The 26,070-nt window shown below is 46.3% G+C and overlaps 2 protein-coding genes and 1 non-coding gene across 3 annotated transcripts in view; 2 read left to right on the top strand and 1 right to left on the bottom strand.

Annotated features, from left to right (window-relative positions):
- The window catches only part of LOC119178245 (beta-1,3-galactosyltransferase 1-like), a 77,108-nt gene that overhangs the window by 31,552 nt on the left and 19,486 nt on the right, over positions 1–26,070 (top strand). The window contains exon 2 of the mRNA XM_037429441.2: positions 20,982–21,793. Within this exon, the coding sequence (XP_037285338.2) occupies positions 20,982–21,793 (812 nt within the window). The remainder of the gene's footprint in view (positions 1–20,981; positions 21,794–26,070) is intronic.
- Positions 390–9,360, bottom strand: LOC142796520 (uncharacterized). Its single transcript, XM_075887296.1, has 2 exons — positions 7,502–9,360; positions 390–6,374 (listed from the first exon to the last, which is right to left on the bottom strand). Exon 2 carries the CDS (start codon positions 2,824–2,826, stop codon positions 1,573–1,575), a length of 1,254 nt encoding a protein of 417 aa, XP_075743411.1. The 5' UTR covers positions 2,827–6,374; positions 7,502–9,360; the 3' UTR covers positions 390–1,572.
- Positions 12,499–12,662, top strand: LOC119178822 (U1 spliceosomal RNA). The gene has a single exon (XR_005110790.2). It is a non-coding gene; the product is annotated as a U1 spliceosomal RNA (small nuclear RNA).

Genomic DNA, 26,070 nt, shown 5'->3' with positions numbered 1-26,070 from the left:
GTGTGTGTGTGACACATGTTTGCGTAGCAAAAAAAATAGCAAAAATTAAGCGAAAAAAATCTGCATGCATAAGGTCTACTCGACAGAAAGAGGAAAAAGGAGAGTTTCCAAATGCGGCTTGCGCATTGTTGCGAAAGACGGACCGATCCCACCGAAGCCACCACTGTTGCGAGGCCACCTCCGAAATCCCGCCGCTGACCTCCACTGTTGAGAACGACGGACCGATCCCGCCGAAGCCACCACTGTTGCGAAAGACGGCGACGCCAACACGGCCCCGGAGGCGCCACTGCTTTCAACTCCGCCGGGAAGGTCACCAGCTGTTTGGTAGCGTATGTTTATCAGCTCGCGACTGCTTCTGCGCAGAGCTGATAAGACGAGCGGACGAGACGACGGTGAGTTAAACAAGGTTTATGTACAGCATATTTACAGAGGCGTTACAATTTCGGCACTGGGGCCGACTGAGACTCGAAGAGCCGAGCTCTTCTCTCTAACACATAGGTCAGTCTTTCGCCTAAGACCGCTGACTCACACACATGTCGGCACTCCGACACGGGGACGCCTCTCACATAGGACCGCCGATCGCGACGCGCCGCAGGGCTTCTTTTATTTACACCGGGTCCAACCAAAATGTCCAATCAGAAGCGCCGCTGGTCGTCAGCGCAGATTCTTCCAATGGGGTTGCCGCGCCATGCGTCAGACCACCAGACACGAGAACGCCGGCTCGCTGTCACGTGCGCCGCTGACTCAATGCACGTGGGCGAGAGAGGCGCCGCGCGTGTTCACGCCGTTGAGATGTTCGCGTCAGGCAGAGGGCGGGCTGGCCTTGACCCAGATTGCCTTTTTCAGAGGCACGGACGTTTGACGAGGACTCGCTGGCATAACAGCACCCCCGCCGCCAGACAATGCACCGGAAAGACGAGCTGCTTCCACGGGGCTCGGATGTCAGGTGCGCTCGTTCGCCAGGTCCCTCCAGGTTCGCCTCCAGGGCCATGGGGAGAATACAGCTCCAGACTGTTCCGGGAACACATCCCATTTTTGACGACGGATCCTAGCTCCACTGGCTTGTCGCCACAACTTGCTGGCCAACTTCGCTCGTCTCTTCTGACCATCTTCGGTTTCAGCACTTGTCGATGGTTCTGCAACTTGCTAAGAACGGTTCGACAACAGACAACACACGACACAAGCAAGTGCCCTCGGTCACCCGACAGAACACCAGACAAAGTATAGTACAACATATACCTATCTACGTGTTTATCGGAATTTTGTTCCCTCTACATCAAGAGGCACATGTGGGACAAAAGACTCTTAAAATGACAACTCAATTTTTTTCCCACGTACAACAACGTAACGAATTAGAATACCACAAAGGTGGCCCCTTGAGATCACTCTGAACGAGAGCGCTCAGCCCAGGTCGTGATGAGGTCAAAATTTTGCCCCGAATCGCCAGCCAGAAACCGAAAGGTTGAGAAGGTACTAACTAAACGCACTGCTCAATGCACCTGCATTAACGTTTAGCCTTCCTTTTTTTTGTAGCGAACGTCAAAGTTGCGCTGTGGAGCAACATGCTCCACCTCAGTAACCGGCCACTTTTAGGCGACGATACCTATGCGGCACCGAGAGCGGCTCACACTTGCGACGTTCCACAGGAGAACAACGATACGGCTTGCTACTGATTGACTCCTCACCGCTTAGCTCGATATCGTGTTCGATCAACCTCGTGTTTCCGGGGCGGTCCGAAAACACGTCTTCAAACTCGGAACCAATCTTTCTCAGGTCCTCTTTCTCAGGTCCTCCTTCACTTAAGCTAGGCTCTAGGTTTATCTGCTCCCGGATTACTTTCGATCCCCCTTCAATTACCTCACTAGAACTCCAAATTTCTGCTCCCTCTTCCTCTGAAGCATTCAACAGCTGATTTACGACCGCTTGATGTTGAACCTTGGGTTTCATCAAGTTGTAAATTTTGTTCTGCCGCCTTCCTAATTTCACCTCAGAATTCGTATCGGGAAGCTTCGATATTACATTGGCAGGCCCTTCCCAATCAACCTCAAGCTTGTTCTTTTTGAACGGCTGCAGCAGCATTACCTGACTTCCTACTTCAAAAGCGCGTTTCTTCACAGATTTCTCGTAGTGCTCCTTCGACAGCACTTTTGCCGCGTTTTTCTGGCTTTCCACTAGCGCTTCAATTTGGCTTTCCATTGGCGCTTCAATTTGGCTTTCCGCTAGCGCTTCAATTTGGCCTTCCACCAGCGCTCCAATCGAGAAATCCTCACGCTGCTCCCGAATGAGCGTCTCTCGATCAACTCTCGGCAGCTCGCTCCAACTTTCCGCTACAGGCGAGAGCGTTGCAGCCCTCTCGCTCTGATTCAATGGCGCCATGTCGTCTCCCCCAACGCATACCGCGCCGGCCGCTTCCGCGACGGGCCGCTCGCGTGACTGCTCACATGACTCACGCGGAAAATTTCCTCTCTGAGGTTCCGTCGACCCGCCGACAAGGTCACTTGAGCGTTCACCGCATTGAACCAGATCAAGCTCCTGCGAAAGCTTTCGCGCTTGCGATCGCGTGAGGGCCATGCACGCTAAGTTGGGGAAGAACGATTTGCCCTGCTCTTTGAGGAGCTGCTCCGAGTTGTTGGAGAAAAGATAAGGAAAACGATCGTTCAGCGCGGCAGACACAGCTGCTTCGGTGCGAAGCTTACCGAACGGGCCTTCAATGACAACCGTGGCGATTGGTAAGCGAACACTCTGCTCCTCGGCGACTTGCCTGATCCACGCGCATTCTCCTGTGAAGTCATCCGGAGACACCAATGAAGGATGGACAACGTCCATGGTTGCCGCTGAGTCTCTAAGTGCTCGGCACGTTTTCTCATTCACCCTAATTTCTTGGAGATACGGCTCCAACAACCGAATGTTTTTTTCTGATTCTCGGATCGTTGCGAAGGCAAACTTTTCCTGACAGTTTCTCGCGATGTGCCCTTCCTTTTTACAGTTGTAGCAGATTAGCGGCTTCCGTTTGTTTTCCGGTTCTAATGCCTGTGCACAGTAAATTTTTTTACACCCTTAAGGGTGTAAACTGGCTTGTCGCCAGAGGAACACCCTATGGGTGTTTTCAGATACACCCTACTGAAAGGGTGTTATGTGAACACCTTAGACGAAGGGTGTCGAGCAAAATGAAAATTGGGGTGTTAGGGTGTTTTGAACTGGAACACCCTTTTTCAAGGGTGTTGGAAAAGTGTGCACCCTCTGCTATATCGATAGGCGTGCGCTGCAGTGTTCCGCTTCAGGGCAGGGTGAAGTCAATATATATGTGCACGAATATCCATGGCTATATATCGACTTCCACAGAGCACTAACGGGTATGCACGGCACATGTATGCACGGCACATGCTAATATATATAGTACTCAAAGCAGTGCGCCTGTCTATTACAGGATGCAGAGAATACACATATTTCAGCAACTTAATTTGCAGTTAAACCTGGCATGGCTAAATCAAGGTTCAGTCTTACCAAGTTAAAAATATTGTGCATATATAAAAACAACAGTGCTATGTAGATGCGCATCGCTCTCACTTTTAAAGAAATCTGTTTTTGATGCATTCTAGAAATAAATATGGATTTGTGCAGACTAAATATCAAGAACAAGTACCACAAGGCAGTTTTTCTCTAAATTATTTACATTTATTGCAAAATTTTACACATGCTTCTTGCAATGTGCATTATATCATAATGGCCCACATAATCTAATCTGACCATAACCAAGGCAGTGTAATGTTATTTAGATTAGCAAACAAGCAGCAAAAACTATTGCACAATAGTTCTGTCTTGCAGGAATGTAATATGGTAATAACTAAAAAGTTCAATGACCATGGGTTATTTGACAGCATGTGTGCCCGGCTATGCAAAAGGAGAAACATGCACGACTTGTGAAGCGAATGCAAAATAAATTAATGCGGCACTAAAAACGGCAATAATAATCAATAAATTTTCAATCACTAATACAATCAAACATAAAAAATATGCAGTAAGGCAAATGTGCAAGAACATTACCATATGGCATTATCATATGACTATGTGGATTTTACGACAATGTTTAAGAACTTCGCAACAACAGATCTTGGTGTTGTCTTTTCGAGCTCAAGAAAAAATCTTTCGAGGACGACAAGGGTGTTGAACGCTTTACAAGCATATTGAACATTGAACAACCAGTTTGCACACATAATTGCGACAAGTCCTTCCTCTGCATTAGTCACTTGAAAACACTTTGTCTGGTCTACCATCAGCCAGAAAAACTCTGCATCTTCAAGGACGGCCCCATTATAAGATACACATGGCGTTGCTGGCATGTCGTCCTGTATAGGCAAAGTGAAAATGCATAAGACTTCACTGAGTGGCTTACTTCAAATTCTGTACAGTTTAAAAAACAGGTTTAGAGCACTTTAAAAGACACAACTTGTGTTTTAGCATTACAGATGTGATATCTATCATTAACAACAATTTCAATGTGTGCAGCATAACTATGGTTTAACTGGGAGATTAAAACAATATAATGCATCTGACAAAATGAACTCCGCTGCACGCCATTGGCAGTGTTGTTCAATGGTACTTCGCTAGCTGTTGGTGAGTAGTGAGTAATAACATAGCAAGGGCAACTTAATAAGCTGTATTTCGTAAAGTTGCAGTGTTACGATAATTGAGAGCTCCATCTTTTATTACTTTGGTCAGTAAATGTACTAGATATTGCTTATAGCATGGAGATATTTAAATACACGCCAGTCTTTCACAACACATTCTAGAAACTGTAAACCTATTGCTATAGCTCACACTGCCATCATTTATTATATTACTGTAAGCCCTCGCGGGCAGTTTCAGGGGTGGGAATGCACAATATACAATATTGAGATACAATGCATAGCATAGAGGGCAGCGGCAAGTTGGTATTCATACATTGCAATGACGAGGTGGTAGGTATTTTACAATAATAACGGCAGAGCTGGTTTAAGCTTTTCATTGCACCTGGTAGTGCAAGCAAAAATCGGCATTTCCATGAACTGGTACACGCTCTCTCGTACTATTTATGCACTGTGCACAAGAAAACTGCAATGAAACTTTTCCCCTGTCTAAGAATAAACCTCTGGCGCAGACACTTTGCCATTTCTTTTTGCAGAGAAGTGAAATGTTTTTTTAGCCTTTTTATATTTTCAGAACGGAAAATATCAGGACCACCCATCTTAGACAAATGATAAGCTGTCTACTTGGGTATTTTAAGATGTTTGCAGACTTTTTACGACCAGATTCTGCTTTGGCGCACCATTCCATTTAAGTTTCACCACTTCCGCTCCACGGGTCATTTCGGTATTATGCTGTGCTTCGTGCCGGCCAGGTGCGATTACTTATGATTTCCCACTAGAACTTTGATATATACGGCACTAAAGCCCAAAATTAAAATGCTAATTGAACAGTTTTAAATTTGTCACGTGGTCGTCATTTTAGCTGCAGAAAGTTATTTTCGCTTCGCCATCTAGTTTGTGCGAAAACGACAGGAACCAGCGTATCATAGACTTTTTATTTTAAAAAAACTGCAATGGTTAAAAAAAGGCACCCTCCTAAAATTGCGTGAGTGCACGAAAGTTTGTGTCGCACGCAAAAAAAAAAAACATAACCAGGGCCTTGCATGCCAGCGTGCGAAAAGCGCAGATAATAAAACAATTTCTTCAATACAATTTTTTTAATTTAAATAATACTTCAAATAAAATACTTCAAAATTTATTAATTCATTCCCTGCTATTCCACAACACCGATTTCACCCGCACCTTCCGCGAAGAAACACTGCGCTTGACTCAAGTCCCCCTGCTTTGCTGCTCACAATCACACTTCCTCTTTCACCCACAGCATACGTGTCCCTAGCCGTAAGTAATATTCCAACAAAATGTACTCAAATCAACATAAGCCGGTAAAACTTAAAAAGCAGCTAGATCGTAACATCCGCAAAGGATTTGTACCATATTCGATAACTAATCTAGAGAAGAGCATCAGGCGTTAGGACTTAACATCGGACTTCTAGAATGACATCAGCTGATAACAAACTCAGACATTTCGTGCCGTTTTGCTCTCGCTGCCAAAAATCACTCGCGCCAACAGTTGCAACTGATCATCAAAACTAAATAACTGATAATTTAAATATTTATAAAAGAGCATTTAATCTTAATAATATTAAACAATAAGAACGTAAAACTCAGAAAATTTACCTGTGACGATGAACGTGACGGCGCTTCATTCCCGCTACTTTCTTGCTGTGCCATAAGAACGATTTTCGACATATCGGGTATGCTGTCTTCAGTAGCGAGGTCGACAAGTTCATTGAACAGAGGATCCATTACCTGCAAACCAACCCCGTATATTGTCAATGAACTGAAAAAGATGTATGAGGGTTTGTTCGCTACTGTATGTTCCTAGATCGCGAAGACACGGCTCAGCTGCCAGCACGCATGGCCTGTTGGAGACACGGCCTCCGGAATGCCTTGCGCACACACACACACACACACACACACACACACACACACACACACACACACACACACACACACACACACACACACACACACGCACGCGCACACAAACACGCACGCAGGTACGCATAGGCATCTTTACTCGAAATAAATTTTCGACTAATCCCCTCACTATGCAATTCTCCTCACGTACACTTGAGACAACTCCACAACTCGCATCATACACGCTATATATGTTAATTCAACAATACAAAACACTCGAGAGCGCTCCAACTTACAATACACTCTAGATCGACGATAACACAGGTTTGTGTACGATAAGAACAAAAGTGACATTCTTGAAAATATTAAAGCAAGCGCCTCACTACGTTCTCATGCTTTATTTGTGCATTCTATGAAAAGTGGTGTGCGCTGCCAACCGTTCAAAATCAACGAACTTTGTTGAAGCGAGTGTAGTTCAGCCGCATGCTCAGCGAACTAAGTTCAAAAGTGCACGGCGAACTCGTTCGGCCACATCGCAGCCGATGTTATCTCGAGTATCAACACGTTTTTTTTTTGTTGTGGTGTGTGGGAGGGGTGAGTTAAATTACATCAAGGAGAGGTTAATGCGGTCAGAACGTGAACACAGGGCTTGCGACCATTGACAAGCCTTCAGTGAGGCCTAGCTACGATGTCGATACGCGAAACATGTAGTTGCCTTTCGACATACTGTCAATTCGGGCACGCGTACACATGTATGAGGCAGACAATAAAAACGCATGAGTTGTAAAATAATACAAAAACTTGCACGCTTAGTTTTCCTCTTAGCAACACTGTTTCGGCAAACCGGACCCCACTAACAATAGTACAGAAGCGCACATTCCCAGCCTTTAAATACGAAACTACGCAAACTCGCAGCAAAAATAAAAAAATAAAAACGGGCCTCAGCTTTCAACGACGATTAAAAGCACTTATCGCTCTCAACAAATACACAGTTGAACAAATAAGCAGTCACTTACCTGAAAGTTGCTGCAAGACAGTTGAACTTGCGACCCAAGGACAGGACATGTGGCAATCGCATGTTTGAGGGCGACCACGGAACCTTCTTCCAAGTGGTACGTCCGCTTTATCTGAATGTGCGGTACAGTCAGCAGACAACGGATCGGCGGCATCTCGGATGACGCAGCGCACAAAATTGACGTTCCAAAGTCCTCAGCGCGAGTGAAGAAAATGCACGCCAAATACTATTCAAACGCTTCAGCACTCTGCGAACGGCGCAGATAGTCACGTTTTCAACGGCGCAGTTATCAAAATGGCGCGCACTCACGAGTACTGACGGAGGAGTGAAAGCTTGCGGGTGTGGAAAGAGATGCCGAGAAAGTGCGGAAGCATCACACCTTCTATATGCAATGGTATCTCCCTCCGCGCTCGCTTCTCTACGTTGAATTTGAGGGGGCGGAGAGGGACAGGGGGTAAACCATGCTTACATGGACACGACCTCTCTGACGCGTTTGCTGCTGGAGTCGTCACTTGCAAGCGAACGTAACCTTCCAAAGACGCTGCCACTCTTTCTCTCTCGTCTCCTTACATCTTTCATCCCCTCTTCCCGAAGGCGCTGTGCCCTGCCACGGCCGCCGGAGAAAGAAGTAAAAAAGAAGGGCCAGCAGCCGTCGTCGTGCTAACAGCGCTCCCGAAAGGAAGTGGTAATGGCGGCGTCTCCTTCTTGATCAAGCACATCCTATATTCGAGTAACGCGTGAGAACGGCGTGCGCTCGTCGTGGCTGTTGAATTTGAGCCTTTTGAACTTTCCGGAATGTCGTTTGAGTGTCGTTTGTAGAAAAATTATTTCAAAAGTACCTCTCCTTCTTTCGATACCAAATTTGTTCCACATGTAAATATAAAAATATTTACACACATGTTGAACCTTTGCGAGTGTGTGTTCATTTTTTGTGCATTTTCTTGATTGTTCTTGTACAGTTTTCTGCGAAGCAAAAAGTGTATATCATGATCTTTTCATATGAAAATAAAGATATTACAAAAAATAACGTTGTGACAATGGCTTTATAAAGGATTTCCTTGTTTGTGTGGTGTCGATGACACCATAATCTTAAAAAATGCAGTACAACATACACTTTGCTCCACTCAAGTCTTTTTAATATGTAAGCATGGATGCATTTAATACTCGTGCCACACGGGCAGAAAAAATGGCATTTATCTCCTATAATGCTTTCAGATTGAAGGCCATTCGCGTGGTGCCACATCACGGATGAACGAAATCGCAATCGCCCAAATGCCGTTCGTCCTCTAATGTCATCGCCAGGACTCATTTGATTGAGAAATATAAAACGACATTTGATTCGACTAGAAGGAAACTTTTCGCGTATCTTATTTACACCAATCACTCAAACAACTGCTTAAAACTTCTCTTCAGCTGGTATATATGCAATGTAAAATAAATGCGCCAGGCGCCATTTCCTTTTTATGCTGTGGATCTGACTAGCTTTGGCTTAAGTTGCCATGGTTGGTTGCAACGTCGTGAAAGAAACTAATGAACGAAAGCTAACGGCAGTGTAATATGCTTATTTATTCTTTCAATTATCATTGGATGTGTATGAAGCTTGTAAACGCTTGTTTATTTTTTATTGCTATATATACTCACCCAATGCTCACTAGGAAGGTGGTGCGATCGAAATCATCAAGTCAAATGTCATTCGCTTTGGACATAACAGCAACGCCGAGAAAAAATGTCATTCGGGAACTGAGTGCACGTGTCTTCGCTATATATACCGAATGTCATTTTCTGTGCCCGTGTGGCACGGGTACACCCTTAAGTCCTTCCCTTAACACCCTTCATCTTGTTCAACAACACCCTTTTTGCCTGTACACCCTTCTTGTAGGGTGTTCCAAAAGAAAAAAGGGTGTGAAATTTTGAAAAAAGGGTGTAAATTGAGATAACACCCTTTTTACACCTATAAGGGTGTAAAAATTTTACTGTGTGTGGTAGAAACCTCACTCGATTTCTCCGCTTCTGTTTGCCCTTCCCCTACACTGTCCTTCGTAAGAGACGGGTCCTTCTTGAAATTACGGTGCGGAGCGGGTTTCCGTTGATCAGGTTTCCTTGAAAAGCCCTCTTTTCTTTCATCCTTTTCAACGCGCACTGCCCTGCTATGCAACTTTCGGCGAGTATAATACTCCTCAGCTAACTCAGCTGCCTTGTTTAACTGTACGTCCCCAAGTCTGTCCTGCAGCCAAAGTTTGACATCCTCCTCGATGCAGCGGTAGAATTGCTCCAATGCAACGCATTCCACCACTTTATCGCGGTTGTCATAAACCCCTTCGCCCTTGAGCCATTCAATCAAATCGGCTTTAAGACGAAACGCGAAGTCAACGTGTGACTCATTCCCCTTTTCAGCATACCGGAACCTTTGCCTGAAAGCCTCGGGTGACAACTTATAACGTCTCAAGAGCACTTCCTTAACCTCGTCATAGCTCTCAAACGCTTCCCTCGACAAGCAAGTTATCGCGTCGGACACTTCGCCGGGAAGAAGAGCTAGCAGGTTCCGCGCCCAAAGAGACCGCTCCAAAGCGTTTCGCTCACAGACGTGTTCAAACTTGACGAGATACTTCGCCATGTCCTCGCCTACTACGAACGGTGGCAGTTGGTCCCGAATTCTAAAACCGCTGACCTGAACTGTTGGAGAAGCTACGCTAGGCGCCTGCGAACACTGTAGGATTGCCAATTCTAGTCGTTTCAACTCGAGACGCTCCTGTCTCTCGGCCTCCTAGCGACGTTCGCGCCTTTCAGCTTCTTCACGTTCGCGAGCTTCGCCTTCTCGCCTTTCAGCCTCCTCACGGCGTGCTTTAATATCCACCCAGGCCTCATCGACTTCCTCAGCCGACACTCCCTCATCCTTCATGATCTCAAGGATCGCTTGCTTTCGTTTCGCACGGCCTAAAGTAATGCCGAGTTCCTCACAAATTTCGATGAGTTCCTTCACTTTAAGGTTCTCCATCGTTCACACTAGCCTCTTGCTGTTTGCCCCTGTTAACAATTTACTTGCCGTACCCACTATAAGTCAACTAGCAAGACGCGCAAGCAATTTTTCACTCTCCCGTGTTTACCCCCTCCGCATTAACTTTGGTTTCAAAGCACTTCGACTTTGCTTGAAACGATCAAAGCTCACTCTAATGCTTCACACAGCCCTTCTCTAAACTACTACAACCTGAGCTAGAGTAGTCTGGTGAACTGAGGGGAAAACATCAGGCACTCACCGCATCGATGTCGCTGACGCCGGCCGATCCCGCAGCTGCCAACCACTGTTGCGAAAGACGGACCGATCCCACCGAAGCCACCACTGTTGCGAGGCCACCTCCGAAATCCCGCCGCTGACCTCCACTGTTGAGAACGACGGACCGATCCCGCCGAAGCCACCACTGTTGCGAAAGACGGCGACGCCAACACGGCCCCGGAGGCGCCACTGCTTTCAACTCCGCCGGGAAGGTGACCAGCTGTTTGGTAGCGTATGTTTATCAGCTCGCGACTGCTTCTGCGCAGAGCTGATAAGACGAGCGGACGAGACGACGGTGAGTTAAACAAGGTTTATGTACAGCATATTTACAGAGGCGTTACAATTTCGGCACTGGGGCCGACTGAGACTCGAAGAGCCGAGCTCTTCTCTCTAACACATAGGTCAGTCTTTCGCCTAAGACCGCTGACTCACACACATGTCGGCACTCCGACACGGGGACGCCTCTCACATAGGACCGCCGATCGCGACGCGCCGCAGGGCTTCTTTTATTTACACCGGGTCCAACCAAAATGTCCAATCAGAAGCGCCGCTGGTCGTCAGCGCAGATTCTTCCAATGGGGTTGCCGCGCCATGCGTCAGACCACCAGACACGAGAACGCCGGCTCGCTGTCACGTGCGCCGCTGACTCAATGCACGTGGGCGAGAGAGGCGCCGCGCGTGTTCACGCCGTTGAGATGTTCGCGTCAGGCAGACGGCGGGCTGGCCTTGACCCAGATTGCCTTTTTCAGAGGCACGGACGTTTGACGAGGACTCGCTGGCATAACAGCATCCACAGTCCAAGACGCTGAGCTACAGCGTAGGTGTGTATCGTCGTGACACGCTTTTTCCTTGCCCTCATTGGGGTGGTGATCGCCGCTACGAAGTTCGCAAGGACCGCGAGCCGTGTTTACCACTCACACGGCGCCAAGGTTGACAGCCGACACGCCGGACAACTGACGGCGCCACCTCGAGTTCCTCTCCGGACGCGCCTGCATACGCAACGGCGTTCGTGACTACGTAATGAAACACGCTCTTTGATGTCAAGACGTCGCGGTCACTTCCTGTGAATTAAACATTCGTAGCTGTTTTGCTGCTTCTGCACCTCACACGTTCATAGCGGTGAAGGCTAGTGGTGCGCAATAGAAGGAAAATATTGTTTGGAGAGTGAGAATACAATACAGGTAAATCCAGTGGCGCTTTCTAACGTGACTCCAGCAGTTGAATCAATCATTATGCGGTGCTTAAGCATTGCACTAACTGCCCTTTTGATAGGGTTAAAAATTGGCCGATTACACGTACCTTCGCAATCGATGTTATGCGAAGCCTATGAAAGTGACTGTGTTGTAATTTCTTTATTGGCTGGAACGTCATGATGTAGCGCTGAAAATACATGCACAAGTGCATGAATAGCGTTGGAAAAAACGTGCGCCCTAAGCGGCAAATGACCGCAGCGCTAGCGCCTCTGGCGGCGTAACGATCATTCATGCTTGTTGCGCTAAAACGGCTGGTATATTTGATCATAGTTGAGCTTTTTTTTATTCTCAATCAGAGATACGTTCAATTTAATTTAACAGTTCTGCGTGTATTAGTGGCCCATTTGTGTTTCTTCAAATAGCTCCTTCAAATAGCCAAATAGCAAAGAGTTATCATCGACCGTCGTCGGCACCTCACCAGAGTGACAAAAGACGTCGCGATGTGTGCTGACCGAGTGCGACTCGTTGTCTGGCATACTTACCTGGTGCCGGGGTGACCGTGGTCAAGATGGCGGTGCCCCCAGGGAGAGGCGCGGGCATTGCACTGCGCTCGTGCTGACCCCTGCCACTACCCCAAACTGGGGCAGATGGGGCATGCAATTTTTGGTAGTGGGGGACTGCGTTCGCGCTCTCCCCCTATTTTACAATCCAATGGAAGATCTATATACCCGTTGAAACACTAGTGCGGCGGAGGATAGTGCAAGCTATTGAGAACCGGGTTCTCCGATATGGATTCCGATGTGTCGTTTTCTTGCGTTAAGCGAGAGTTGCTGGAAGCCCTTAAAACATACCTGCCCAAGGCTGCATCTGGAGAGAAAAAATGCGATATTCGAAGTTTTTATGCTATCTCTATTCGTATTATGTCTTCACCTGTGGGTGAAGAGGATGAAGAAATATGCCTGAGGTAAGTATAGGCAGGTAAAGTACTTTATTGATCAACGAAAGAATCATATGAGGGAAGGTAGGGCAGGGTAAGTGGAAGCAGGATGACGACGGTTCCTCGAGCCGCTTTAGGTGACCGGACATTGCGGTGCTTCGGCGACCCTTCTGGCCCAGCTCACTATCCGGCGCTGTAACGCCGGTTGTGGTGAAGAGCGCCTAGCATCTCTCCTTTTGTACTGACACTTGTCACGAGGGCTTGGGTTTGTTCGGACAGTTCAGAAATACGTGATGGAAGTCGGCTCTTGTGCTAGCAAATAAGTTGCAATGAGGAGAGGTTTCGCCATCCGTTAAAAGGGATAAAAGGAAAGAAGTCGTCACTGTGGCCGCGTGAAGTCTGCGCCACAAAACTTGGTCATTTCTAGAGAGAGATATTTATGCGGTGGGGGATACGTTAGGCTGGAAATTAGCTAAAATAGCGTGACATCGCTATACTGAGAGAGAGAGAGAGAAATAACATTTATTTATACATCCGGCGTGTAGGAAATGCCCGGCCTCGCAGGGCGCGAATGTTCCCCATCTTAATACTACGGCTATTAGAGTCTGATAATCTCAGAGCCTATACCTTGAGGATGTTGTGCTCCGACTAGGCGACAGTTACTCGGTTGCCTCCGCCCCCTTAAGACGGGTCGACGGCTCCTTTTCTCCGTTGCTTCGCCAAAGCCTCCTCAAGCCGCTGAATGGTGGCGATAGCTGACGTTTCCATCCCTGGCACCTCAAAGCGAAGGCAGGTCGCTGGAGCCTGGGTGCGAGTGCTCGGGTTTGGGTGTCAGCGGCCGTGTTCGGACGAGTGCACACAAATGTAAGCGAATAGATAGATAGATAGATAGATAGATAGATAGATAGATAGATAGATAGATAGATAGATAGATAGATAGATAGATAGATAGATAGATAGATAGATAGATAGATAGATAGATACTCTTAAAGTCGCCAAATTTTGCAAAGAAATGCTTCGCATTAAAAAAAGAACTCCATGCATGGGCTTAACGCGTAGCACAGTCACAGCGAAAGCTCGAAGAGTGGCCTTTCAAAGCATTTGCCGAACACTCTATGGATAACGGCTATATAGATAGATATACAGACAGACAGACAGACAGACAGACAGACAGACAGACAGACAGACAGACAGACAGACAGATAGATAGATAGATAGATAGATAGATAGATAGATAGATAGATAGATAGATAGGTAGATAGATAGATAGATAGATAGATAGATAGATAGATAGATAGATAGATAGATAGATAGATAGATAGACAGATAGATAGATAGATAGATAGATAGATAGATAGATAGATAGATAGATAGATAGATAGATAGATAGATAGATAGATAGATAGATAGATAGATAGATAGATAGATAGATAGATAGATAGATAGATAGATAGCCATAAAGTCACCAAAGTTCGCAAAGAAATGCTTCGCATTTAAAAAGTGCCAGCAGCGTTTTTCGAATAGTTGATGGTTCATTACCTGACAAGAATAGGAATGGCGAAAAAACGATGGGCACGAAGCAACCACACGAAGTGGACTGAAGACGAAGACAAGACGCGCTTGTTTGGGAAGTTCGTGTCCTCAGTTCCTCGTCGTCTTTTTTTTTTTTTTTTTGCGCCAGGCTTATTTTTCACAAATAAAAAGTGTGTTCGCGACCTCGACCATGACATACTGTTGAAGGTACCATTTGATGTTGAAGGTACCATATATTTATTTCTCACCAGGTAGCGGATAGAAGGTGCCACCTGAACCAAATTACCAAGGGTATGTGTGGAGTTGAGAACTGAGAACAGAAAATACGTATTTGTACCTCATCAGTTCATAAGCAGTGAATGGAAAGCAGGATAATATAACATACACGTTTTGTGTCATTTAATGCCCAGCAAATCGACAGCAGGAGAACGTGAGTGAAATTCTCATTAATTGTGCGAAGTATGTGGAGGGAAAGTGACTATGTTGTAAATATTTAATTGACTTGAAACATTACGGAATGGCGCTAAATATATGTACAAGTGATTTTGTACGCACAGACATATGTTAAACAGTTTCGTGTCTACTGTGGCGAAACGATGCCAACAGCAACATGGGTATTAGCAAGCCGTTATAGTAGCTACCTCATTTGTAGCAAGCTGATTTGTAGTGTTTATGCCAGCGATGATGGTAGCCCCGAATGCTGCAAGATATGCGTGTTGCAAGCGTACCTTTAGTCGATCCGGCTTCAGTAGATGGCGCTTCACTACAATTGTCGTTAACCTGACGTGACGGCTGTGTGATAGGTTTACGTATCTACTATTTATAAAATTAGATAAACAGGACTTCAAGCACATTTGACATTTCACGAACATTACTGTCCAGTCGAAAAGCAGTTCCTTAGACCTATATCGTGGCTCTGTGGTGTAATACCTGATTGTCACGCAGAATGCTGGGGATCCATCCCCGCTGGTCACTAAAATTTATTCTACGCTTTCGTTGGGTCAACGCTGTTGAAGCCAGATCTTAGAGGCAAAGCTCAAAGGCTGACCTCATTGGCCTCTATCACTCCCCACAAAACCAAAACCAAAACTAACGACCTGCACAACTGAAAACGACAACATTAGCGTAAACAACCGACTTTATGGACTTTATGTATATACAACTATACGACAACACAGCACATGATCACCTGTGCTGTCCGTCTGTCGATGCATCTGTCTTTCCGTCCATCCTTCTGGAATCCATTTTTACGCCCATCTGTCCGTCCACCTGTATGACCGTCCACGTGTCCATCTCTTCGTGCGTCCGTCATTCCATCTATCCGTCCGGTATACCAGACATCGAGTTCAAGGTAGACATTATAGACCTTAAGACCTATAGCTTCGCCCACTCGTCGTCATTCACTTCGTGGAGATGCGCTGATTCTTCCTAACGCTCTCGAAATAAAATGACCTTTGTATGTTCGCGCCGTTCCATGTTTGATATAAACTGTCAATCACATTTAGTGCCTTTCACATTTAGTGTCTGACTTGACGGCTGTATCGTAGGAGTACATATGTAATGTTTATGCAACTGGCTAGCCATCACTGCATCCCCACTGGACGCTTCACGAACATTACGATCTACTTGAAAAGCATTTGCGAGACCTGGCATGGCTATGTGGCAGGACACTTGGTTCCCGCGCAGAATGCTGGGATTCGATTCCAGCTGGGACCCTGACAATTTTTCCTAACATTCAACGAGTTAACGAAGCCGAGGTCACCTTTTAGGGGCGAATCCCCTTACGCCCTGAGCCGTACGTCCCGTGTCGTCGTAGTCGTCGTAGTAGCTAGTTGCATTCCATTGCACGTCAATGAAAATGATGTCAGCATATCCACGGAGTGAATAATGATGAGTGGGGCGAAGCCGCCGTCAGTCCGTCTATGCGTCCATCCGTCCATCCGCGCGTTCGTCAGTGCGTCCGCGCCTCCTTCCGCTCGTCCATCCATCCTTCCGCGCGTCTGTCCGTGCGTCTATCCGTGCGTCCCTCAGTCCTTGCGTACGTCCGTGTTTCTCACGTATTTAGTTTGGTGATCGACTAGGGCGATTAACCTCCCTGTGGAGAGCTTCGCCCCACTCGTCATCATTCACCTCGTGGATATTCTGTGATTTTATTTTCTTAACGCTGCCGCGTTAACATTACCAATGTGTGTTCCCACCGTTCCTGGATAGATATGAATGGTTAATCACCTGTGGCACACAACCGAATACCAGGGGCACATACCCGCCCACGGGTATGTGCCACTGTCTGGCGGAATATGTTGGACGTCCTACGCGACGAGGTGGTGGTATTCTTCATGTCATGAACAGCGTGTCGTATTCGTCAAACCATCTTACCCTCCGCTAATAATTTTGGTTTGCCCCAAGTTAAAGGGGGGGATCACGAGAACACCCAGGCGGATAGATAGATAGATAGATAGATAGATAGATAGATAGATAGATAGATAAATAGATAGATAGATAGATAGATAGATAGATAGATAGATAGATAGATAGATAGATAGATAGATAGATAGATAGATAGATAGATAGATAGATAGATAGATAGATAGATAGATGCCCAAAGTGCTTGCGGTAGTCAAAGAAATGCTTCGCATTTCAAAGTAAACAGATTTCAACGCTAGCTGTAGCGCACAACTTCGAAATTCAGATGAAACACGTCTATTGGATTCGTAGGTGGTACAGAATGGTTTGTTTCGAGCAGGTGAAAGTTGCTTTTGTAAAAACCGCAACTTTGCCCCGCCGTGGTGGTCTAGTGGCTAAGGTACTCGGCTGCTGACCCGCAGGGCGCGGGTTCGAATCCCAGCTGCGGCGGCTGCATTTCAGATGGAGGCGGAAATGTTGTAGACCCGTGTACTCAGATTTGGGTGCACGTTAAAGAACCCCAGGTGGTCTAAATTTCCGGAGCCCTCCACTATGGCGTCTCTCATAATCATATAGTGGTTTTGGGACGTTAAACCTCACATATCAATTAATCAAAAACCGCAACTTCAGAGATACAAGCCGTAAGCTTATGATTCTCCAATACTCCACGAATGTGAGATGTTCAATGAGGGTGCATAAAAAGATTAACCACTGTTTCTTATATGGATCAGAGACAGTTCATTGCTGTCAAAGATTAGTTAAAATATTGCACATATTTGCTTTTGTTTCCACGTCATTTCTTTTTATCTTGTTGACTGACATTTGTGAGCGTGGCCGCTAAAATATCAACCTGATTTGCATATTACTTTAGCCGTGACTGAAAAATAAGCCTGAATTATTAAAAACACACAAATGGGCACATACACACACTCACGTGGGTCAGATGTGCTATAACAGAGGATTATTAGCAAAAATTGTTACCTATGCGTTAACTATAATCTGTGTTAAAAATTAAGAAAACTTCAGCACAGAGTACTTCAGGATTAATCTACTTGATACGCGTACACATCTTTTACTAAGGTTTCTTACAAGGAGGAGATTTAGCAAGGCATCATAGCATGAGTCAGTATTTAAAGCAATGCTACGCTATATTCAGGAGTAAACTTCAAGGTTCAGGACGCCTCATGTACACCAGTTGGACTTACAGTAATAGTCATGGCCCTGTATCTCAGTAACAACAAAAAAAGTTTGCGAAATTAACGTTCCGATTTGAGACACTCTGCTTTTCACATTATGCTGCATTGTTTAACAATGTCTTTCATTGATACTTTTTGTGTCATAATGTTTGGCAACTTTTTTCTAAAATAATTGAATATTACGCTTTCAGCAGTCCGAAAAATGCATTTGCATCTCTTTAAAGATGATACATTTAGTGAGATCAGTTCAGCGACTGCGTAACCAGACTGCACACATCAATGCAGACAAAAAGAAGAAAGTGAGCCTCACTTGCATGTTTTTAGATCAAGCCGGGCTCGGTCTAAAAGGTCTGCTCTACACAGCAAAAGTTTATGGAACGTCATGTTTTAGTCAAATATATATTCCTGTTTTTTTTTATGGGGGGGGGGGGGGAGATGTAACCTTTAACCGAATTTTTATCAATACGTTGTGCCACTAGATTAGAACCGTCATTTCCCAACAGATCAGAAATTCTCGTTTGCAGTGGGGCCCGTGTTCCGCAAAGTTTTGTTGTCGGCTGTACATTCGTTTCCAATTGAACAGAAGTTGATTTCCAGGAGCTTGCGGGTAACGCCGTTAATCACCATATTGTGATTATAGGGTTATTCTCAACAACCCATGCTTCCGCCACATAAGGATTGTACAGAGCTGGTGGACGTCGTTGTTCTTGCGTTACCACGATTACAGAGGTTGAGCTTTACGCCATGCGAAGTGGCACGTGTGCGTCTTTTGCGTCGACTGCTTACATTCTCTATTGCACGCCCGTTTTTTTTTTCTTCGTGATATCCTCCGCTTGAGCCGATTTCAAACTGCGTACGGAGTACTGTTACCCTAACCACTGGTGCATCGGCCATTCCGTTTTTGACCGCTACCTATGAGGCTTTTCCCAAGCAACCTCGAAGTCATTCCAGAAGCGGCAACTGACAGATCTCTCCCCTCCGTGTTCCGCTGGCAAATTGAGCCCGCGCGCGCGGAGAAGAAAGCAGTGTTTGCGTCGATGACGCGGATGCAAGTGCGTGCGATGGCCGTCCCGCGCAAACGTCCATGACGGCTACATGCATGTCGAAAACCATCGTAGGCGCACCTCCTCGCTTAGGGTCCGGCTTCTCGGTAAAATACCCCGAGGCACGGCCGTCTTTCGGTGCTCAAAAGATTGCGGAACCACCCCGTGTGTGTGCATGCGAACGTCGCTATACGGACATCGAAAGTGCGCAGGCAGATTCAGCCTCGCGCGGGCCTGTCATTAAGCGGCGGTAGGCGGGACGCCCCTCCTAAGGTCGAATGCGTCGAGACGTCGTAGCCTGCGGAGACAAATTGCGCAATCTGCTTTTCTTCCTTCATTTCGTTACTCTTGTGGCAGGCTGCCGTTGGCACGACGTATAGGGTCATTTTCAAGTGCTGTCTTTTTAGAAAAGCACCGCTGCCTTTAAGGAGTCTTGCGCGGAAAACGATTTTCGGGTTTAGGCTTTTAACATTGATTGATTTGTGGGGTGTAACGTCCCAAACCACCATTTGATTATGAGAGACGCCGTAGTGGAGGGCTCCGGAAATTTTGACCACCTGGGGTTCTTTAACGTGCACCCAAATCTGAGTACACGGGCCTACAACATTTCCGCCTCCATCGGAAATGCAGCCGCCGGAGCCGGGAATCGAACCCGCGACCTGCAGGTCAGCAGCCGAGTACCTTAGCCACTAGACCACCGCGGCGGGGCTAGGCTTTTAACATAACCGGAGTACAGCTGTTAGCAATGTCTTGGTGCAATATGAGGGTGCTTGTGCAATACTATCGAAGGCGAAGTTCTGCTCAGACATGGGTAGAGAGGAAAACGTTGCGCGAGGAAGGCGGATTCGGAATAAATGTTAATTTTATTATGAGGTACGATGTACACAAACGCATACATACATACATACATACATACATACATACATACATACATACATACATACATACATACATACATACATACATACATACATACATACATACATACATACATACATACATACATACATACATGCATACATACATACATACATACATACATACATACATACATACATACATACATACATACATACATACATACATACATACATACATACAATGATCTATTCTTCAATCAACTGCGTATTTTTTTCCACGCTCAGCTTCTTGTATTTCAATGAACAGTCACAGCAATAATGCTAATAAGAAAAACAGTATTATTAATCCTAATAACAAAAACATTAGTAGTATATGAATAATAATATTAATCAGGGGCACTACTCAAAGGGCTTAATTCTCTCTTCGTTCCTCAGCGAACTATTTAGCAGCGTTCACTCGATTTCTTTTATAATATTTCCAGCAGAAAGATTGCTTGTAACTGCGTGTTATGAACGATTTCGATAGAATGGTTTCCATTAATACGGACGCTTAAACTTTACTTACGCACCCTGTTCACTGCCGTATGCTTACGCGTGTTAAGGTGATCACTACCTTGCATTATGAAGTCGCCAGTGAACGTTAACAAATTTAGAAAGCTTGGAAAGATGCAGGCAACACGATTTAATCAAAGTACTCAGAATTTCCTGCACGTGTAAACCCGAACAGGTTCGGTGTTCTGGCTTCAGTTTCTCTAATGGAAAAGCACGCCTGAAAAGCAGGCCGATAGCACGCTAAACTGACGCGCAGTTTCCCGTTTTGCGACCTTGGTCGAATAAATTGCACAGGAAATTGGTTTCTCGTCAACTGAAGAGAACTTGACAAATATGCAAATGTAGAATATTGGGATTGCTGGTCTTACTTGAGAGTTACATGCTCTATTAACCACTATCTTATGACGCATCACGCGAATTAATCCGTAGAACCATCTGAGAAACTATGTACTTTCTAAACAGTTCCATTCTTTTCCTCCGTTGGTTCGAACAGGTACGCCTGCGCTACGCCACCAAGTCCTGCTTTGGCCTGGCGCTCACCCTGGCAGCGTTCGCCGCGTTCGCACAGTTCCCAAACGTACTGCGTTCAACCTATCGTTACTACATTAAAAGCTCCACAAGCGAGAGCCTCGTCGGTGAGCCCGTGTTTCGGGACAAGCAGGAGCCCTCGGTGCGAACGATCGTAGCGGCCGGCGCAGATCACGACGCTCTTCGTCGTCGTCCCGGCGTCAGCGAGCCGGCCGGCGCGGCGGACAACAAAATCGAGACGCAGAAGCGTGGAGCCAAACCAGCCGCCGCGTACCGCCTCATCTCTCGGAAAACGGAGCAAAACAGGCGCGTTGCCGTCCTCTTGGAAGAGAGCCTCAAGAGGCTGGACAGAGTCGCCGCCGCCGCCAACAAGAGCAAGAAGGCGGCGAGACCGAAGCCGACGTGGCTGCCGCCATATAACCCTTCCAAGTACCACTTCACGCTCAACCCGAGCCTGTGTTCCGGAGACGTCCCCATCGCCTTCCTGGTTCTCGTCCAGTCGGCCGTCAAGAACTTCGACCGGCGAGCACTCGTCAGAGACACGTGGGGGTCGGTGTGTCGGCACAGCGACTCCTCGACCGGAGACGCTGTAGTGCTGTGCCGTCTGGGCTTCGTGCTGGGAACGAGCCCGGACCACGTGCTGGAGCACAGGCTCCGCGAGGAGTCCAGCCGATACGGCGACTTGGTGCAGTCCGACTTCGTGGACTCCTATTACAACCTGTCCCTGTCCACGGTGACGGGTCTACGATGGGCGCACGAGAACTGCAAGAGATACGGGTATGTATATATCGGCACGCATTCAAATGATTTAAGTGGCAAGAGAGATTATGAAACCTATAAATACACAACAATAGAAGTCATCGCAGCTAATCTTGTGTACTTGCATAATACTGTTTTCTAAATGCTTACTACAACAGCTATGAAAATAGGCAAAAGTGTCAGTTATAATCAAAGGTGGTGAACGAACGGACTTCTTAGGAAATAGTGGCCAATTTCTGTTCTAGTTGCATTTCTTAATTGCTCAAAAAAGTTTTTACTTGTATAAACAATAATTGTGCAAGGCATATTTTTTTTATTTTCTACGGGCATCAGTCCAAAAAACAGAGAGTGTACAAAAACAGACAAAAAACAACCGTGCCTGTGTCGTGAAATATAAACGTGCCTATTTTCTTCTTTGATATAGTGGCTCTAATTAAAACATCTGTAGTAAATCTGACGGTGAATCAATACGTCTGAAACGTTTGGGAACGTAGCGGGCAGCTAAGCTTTGAATTGTTTTCGAGTTTTTCTTTGTTTACTTGGGTATGAGGGTCCCAAACAGCACTGCCGCATTCCAAAGAGAGCATAATAATTGTTCTGTACGTCATCAACAGAGAAGGGGGAATTCACTCAACTTGTATTTCAGGAGTCCTTTTTTTGCAAGCTTTAGAGCATATGACATTTACATGGGTGGACCATTCAATACTGGAATAATGTAATTCCTAATTATTTGCACGCCCCAACTTCTTCAAGGGGTTATTTTTCATACAGTAGGTATAAAAGAAAATTTGTTGTATTTCTTATTAATGCTCATGTGCACAGTTTTCCGAAGGTTAGTTACAATTTCCCATTTGTTGCACTATTACGCCAATCAATGTCGGTGACTGCCAATATCAATCTCATGAATTTTTATGTCACATATCAATCTGTGACTGTCAGCACGGAGTCCGTCCAACAGATCAGCTGAGATATCTTTTATATCAAAAGAAGCTGCAGTATAACAATGATGCTGGAAAATCAACGTTGTTTTCATTAGTTTTATTAGTTGATGATTGATTGATACGTGAGGTTTAACGTCTCAAAACCACCATAGGATTCAGTAGGGTTGAGAGTTGGGCTAGTTGGTGAGACATCATTTAACCATATGGTGTAGTAGCGCAAATTTGACGGGGACGAAGAGGACAAGAAAACACGACACTCGCTATACACCATAGGATTATGACACCATAGGATTATGAGAGACGCCGTAGCGGAGGGCTCCGGCAATTTCGACCACCTGGGTTTTTTTAACGTGCATCCAATTCTGAGCATACGGGCCTACAACATTTTTGTCTCCAATGAAAATGCAGCCGCTGCAGCCGGGCTTCGATCCCGCGACCTGCGGGTCAGCAGCCGAGTACCTTAGCCACTAGACCACCGCGACGGGGCTGGATTTTATTAGTCATTCTATTGCAAGAAGGACTAGGAATACCATTGCGAAACTCAGCTGACGCGGCTACTTCTACCGGCTTGAGTCATTCCGCTGGAATCAAAATGGTAAAACTTGCAGCGGCTAGCACTAATGGCAACACCGTGTTCAGCACCAAACACGTTTTCCCACAATGCAGCCGCGACCTAGAGTTACTGTATGAGCTGCCTATAGGCCCGTAGGGAGCATATACAAGAACTCTACCGCGACATTGTCAAGCCTGCCCTCTCCGCGCTACTGGACTTCCTCGGCGGCAGTGGGCGGCTTGAGTGTATTTAATTTTTTTGTTTACTTATTTCTCGGCATACGACGAGTGAATACTCACCCTATTTTTTCTTTCTCCTTTCGTTTTGTTTTCTCTTCACTGTATTCTTTCACCTCCCCACAACCCTTCCTTTGTGCACTACTTCTGAGTAGTCCTTCTCAGAAAGAGACGGTCATGGGGTGCAGATTTCTTTTTTTGTTATTTCAAAACCACTACTCTGATCTAGTGACGCGGCTGTACGTGGCTGACTATACAAGGTCATCCGCTTTTCACCCACTTTTACTCCACAGCCTCTGGCCACCATCAGAGGCAGCTGATCAGAGAGGTCATCGCCGATGAAGACTTCGATATTGACTGATGATTTGATTGATACGTGGGGTTTAACGTCCCAAAACCACCATATGATTATGAGAGACGCCGTAGTGAAGGGCTCCGGCAATTTCTACCACCTGGGGTTTTTTAACGTGGGCCCAAATTTGAGCACATGGGCCTACAACATTTCCGCCTCCATTGGAAATGCAGCCGCCACAGCCGGGAGTCGATCCCGCGACCTGCGGGTCAGCAGCAGAGTATCTTAGCCACTAGATCACCGTGGCGGGGCGACTTCGAAATTGACGTGCTCGTACACGTGACGTCAATCCCAGAATACAGCATTCGACAGATATTTAGCGAGTGAGGACACAGCTGTGAAAGAGTCACACGTGCGTAAAGAAAGCATAGGTTCTATTCAGTCAATGTTCGTATTCACCAAGAACCATGTAACGTAAGGCAGACTTCGTAAGGAGGCTGGACTTCTGAAATTCAAGGCCTTATCAACAGTGGTGGACAGAAGGACTTCGTGCAACGTGTAATTTGGGCAGATGAGGCGAGGTTTTGCCGGATTGGCACCATGAATATTCACAACGCCCATTATTGATCCAAGGGAAACCGACACTGATTTATATAAAAGAAATGCCGAGTTCCCTTTCAACCTCCTTGCCTTTCTTTTCCCTCTATTTTCCTTCCTTCTTTCCAAGTTCCCTGGAGTGTGAATGTTTTGTACGGAACACTCGAGACTAGATGCATTCACCCTAACATTCGGAGATAATTTCCACGGGAAGAAATACGTGCGTGAGGTGTCAACGATTTCCACTTCCATCTTCCCTTGAACAGCACTGCGCTCACAGTGGTCCCTTGACCGACCTGCACCAGGCATGGTTCCAGCTTGGCGGAGCATCACCGCATTTCTCGCCGTCTGCAAAGGGCCGTTTTGTAGCAAAAAGCCATTTGGTTCATTTGATTATAATCAATCTTAAACACGCAGTACAGAACAAGGACCAAAGAAGATAGAAGAGTATGCCTACACACGCACAAACTTGAAAGTTTACTGAAGAGGCAACACATGTATAGCTTACATATTAAGCACGTGTCACCTAAAAACATAATAACTTTCCACATTTGATTTGTGAGGGTACATACATCACAACCAAAAAATGGGAATATACTAGGAATGCGGGAGGTGTTAAGGGTGTCTCTTGACCGCCGCCGTCAGCAGGTTGTGCTCGTAACTTGCATCAGGACCGACGAGAAGGGAAGTACCGGCGAGACGGCGCAGAACAGCAAATCAAAAGAGTTTAATACTACATAGTTAGACCAAAGTGGACATTCAAGTTTACAAACAAAGGTAAGAAGCCGAGGAGCAGAGTTCCGGCAGAGTCTCAATCCAGACTGCTTCACCCAGTCTCTCCCTGCGCGTTTTTAAAGGGTTCCAGACGCTTGTGTGACGTCAGGCGCCTCCAGACATGACCAAATATGGATCACCTTGTGTTCGCACCACCTACCACGCCACTGGTCACGCCACCGATCACGCGACTGATCGCGCCACGGATCACACCACCGGCGTTCCCACACTCAAGAGCCAGGTGCGAATGAGCCACGAGCTCACCGCGTTCTCGCGCACAGCACATGACGACCTTCGCGGCAGCAGCGTCTCAGGTTCCTCGGCGTCTGGGCATACACTTCTGCGCCTCTACCCCCGATACGTTTACAGGCCCGGGAGCGTTCGCACGCTGTCCGTGGTCTTGCATTTGGGCCCAAAGGGGTTCGCGTAAAATGAAGCGTAACAGAGGGCAGTGTGTTGAGTTAGCGCAGGTTGTCGATCAAATAAGAATGCTTTTTCTCTGACACGGCAATATACGCCTGGCTTACACATTGATTTCCGCTCCTGTTAGTGTAGATAGTTTCAATTAATTTGCGAGTAGTTTCATACCAGTGTCTAGATTGTACCACGTGCTTAACGAATTGGGGGACCCTTAAGCTTCGCCTTTAAGAGTTGAACACGATAGCCAAATCCGGTCCCTAGTGCACCCTTCAACCGCTAAGTACATACTTGTGGATATGTTTTGTTACATACACACGCACGTACACAGACACGCACTCAGTAGATTGGCCCAGCGCGCGCTATTATCGCTGAATGGGCTCGTTTTCGTCGTGATACCTGTCGAACAAAATGCGTTAAAGGGGCCCTAAAACGCTTTTTCAAGTAACCATGGAATGAATTCACTAGAAGAGCTTATTGCCTCA

Source organism: Rhipicephalus microplus, chromosome 1 (genome assembly GCF_043290135.1).
Source record: "Rhipicephalus microplus isolate Deutch F79 chromosome 1, USDA_Rmic, whole genome shotgun sequence".
Classification (NCBI taxonomy): domain Eukaryota; kingdom Metazoa; phylum Arthropoda; class Arachnida; order Ixodida; family Ixodidae; genus Rhipicephalus; species Rhipicephalus microplus.
The sequence above is the reverse complement of the archived record's forward strand: the minus strand, read 5'-3'. Positions and strand labels throughout refer to the sequence as shown.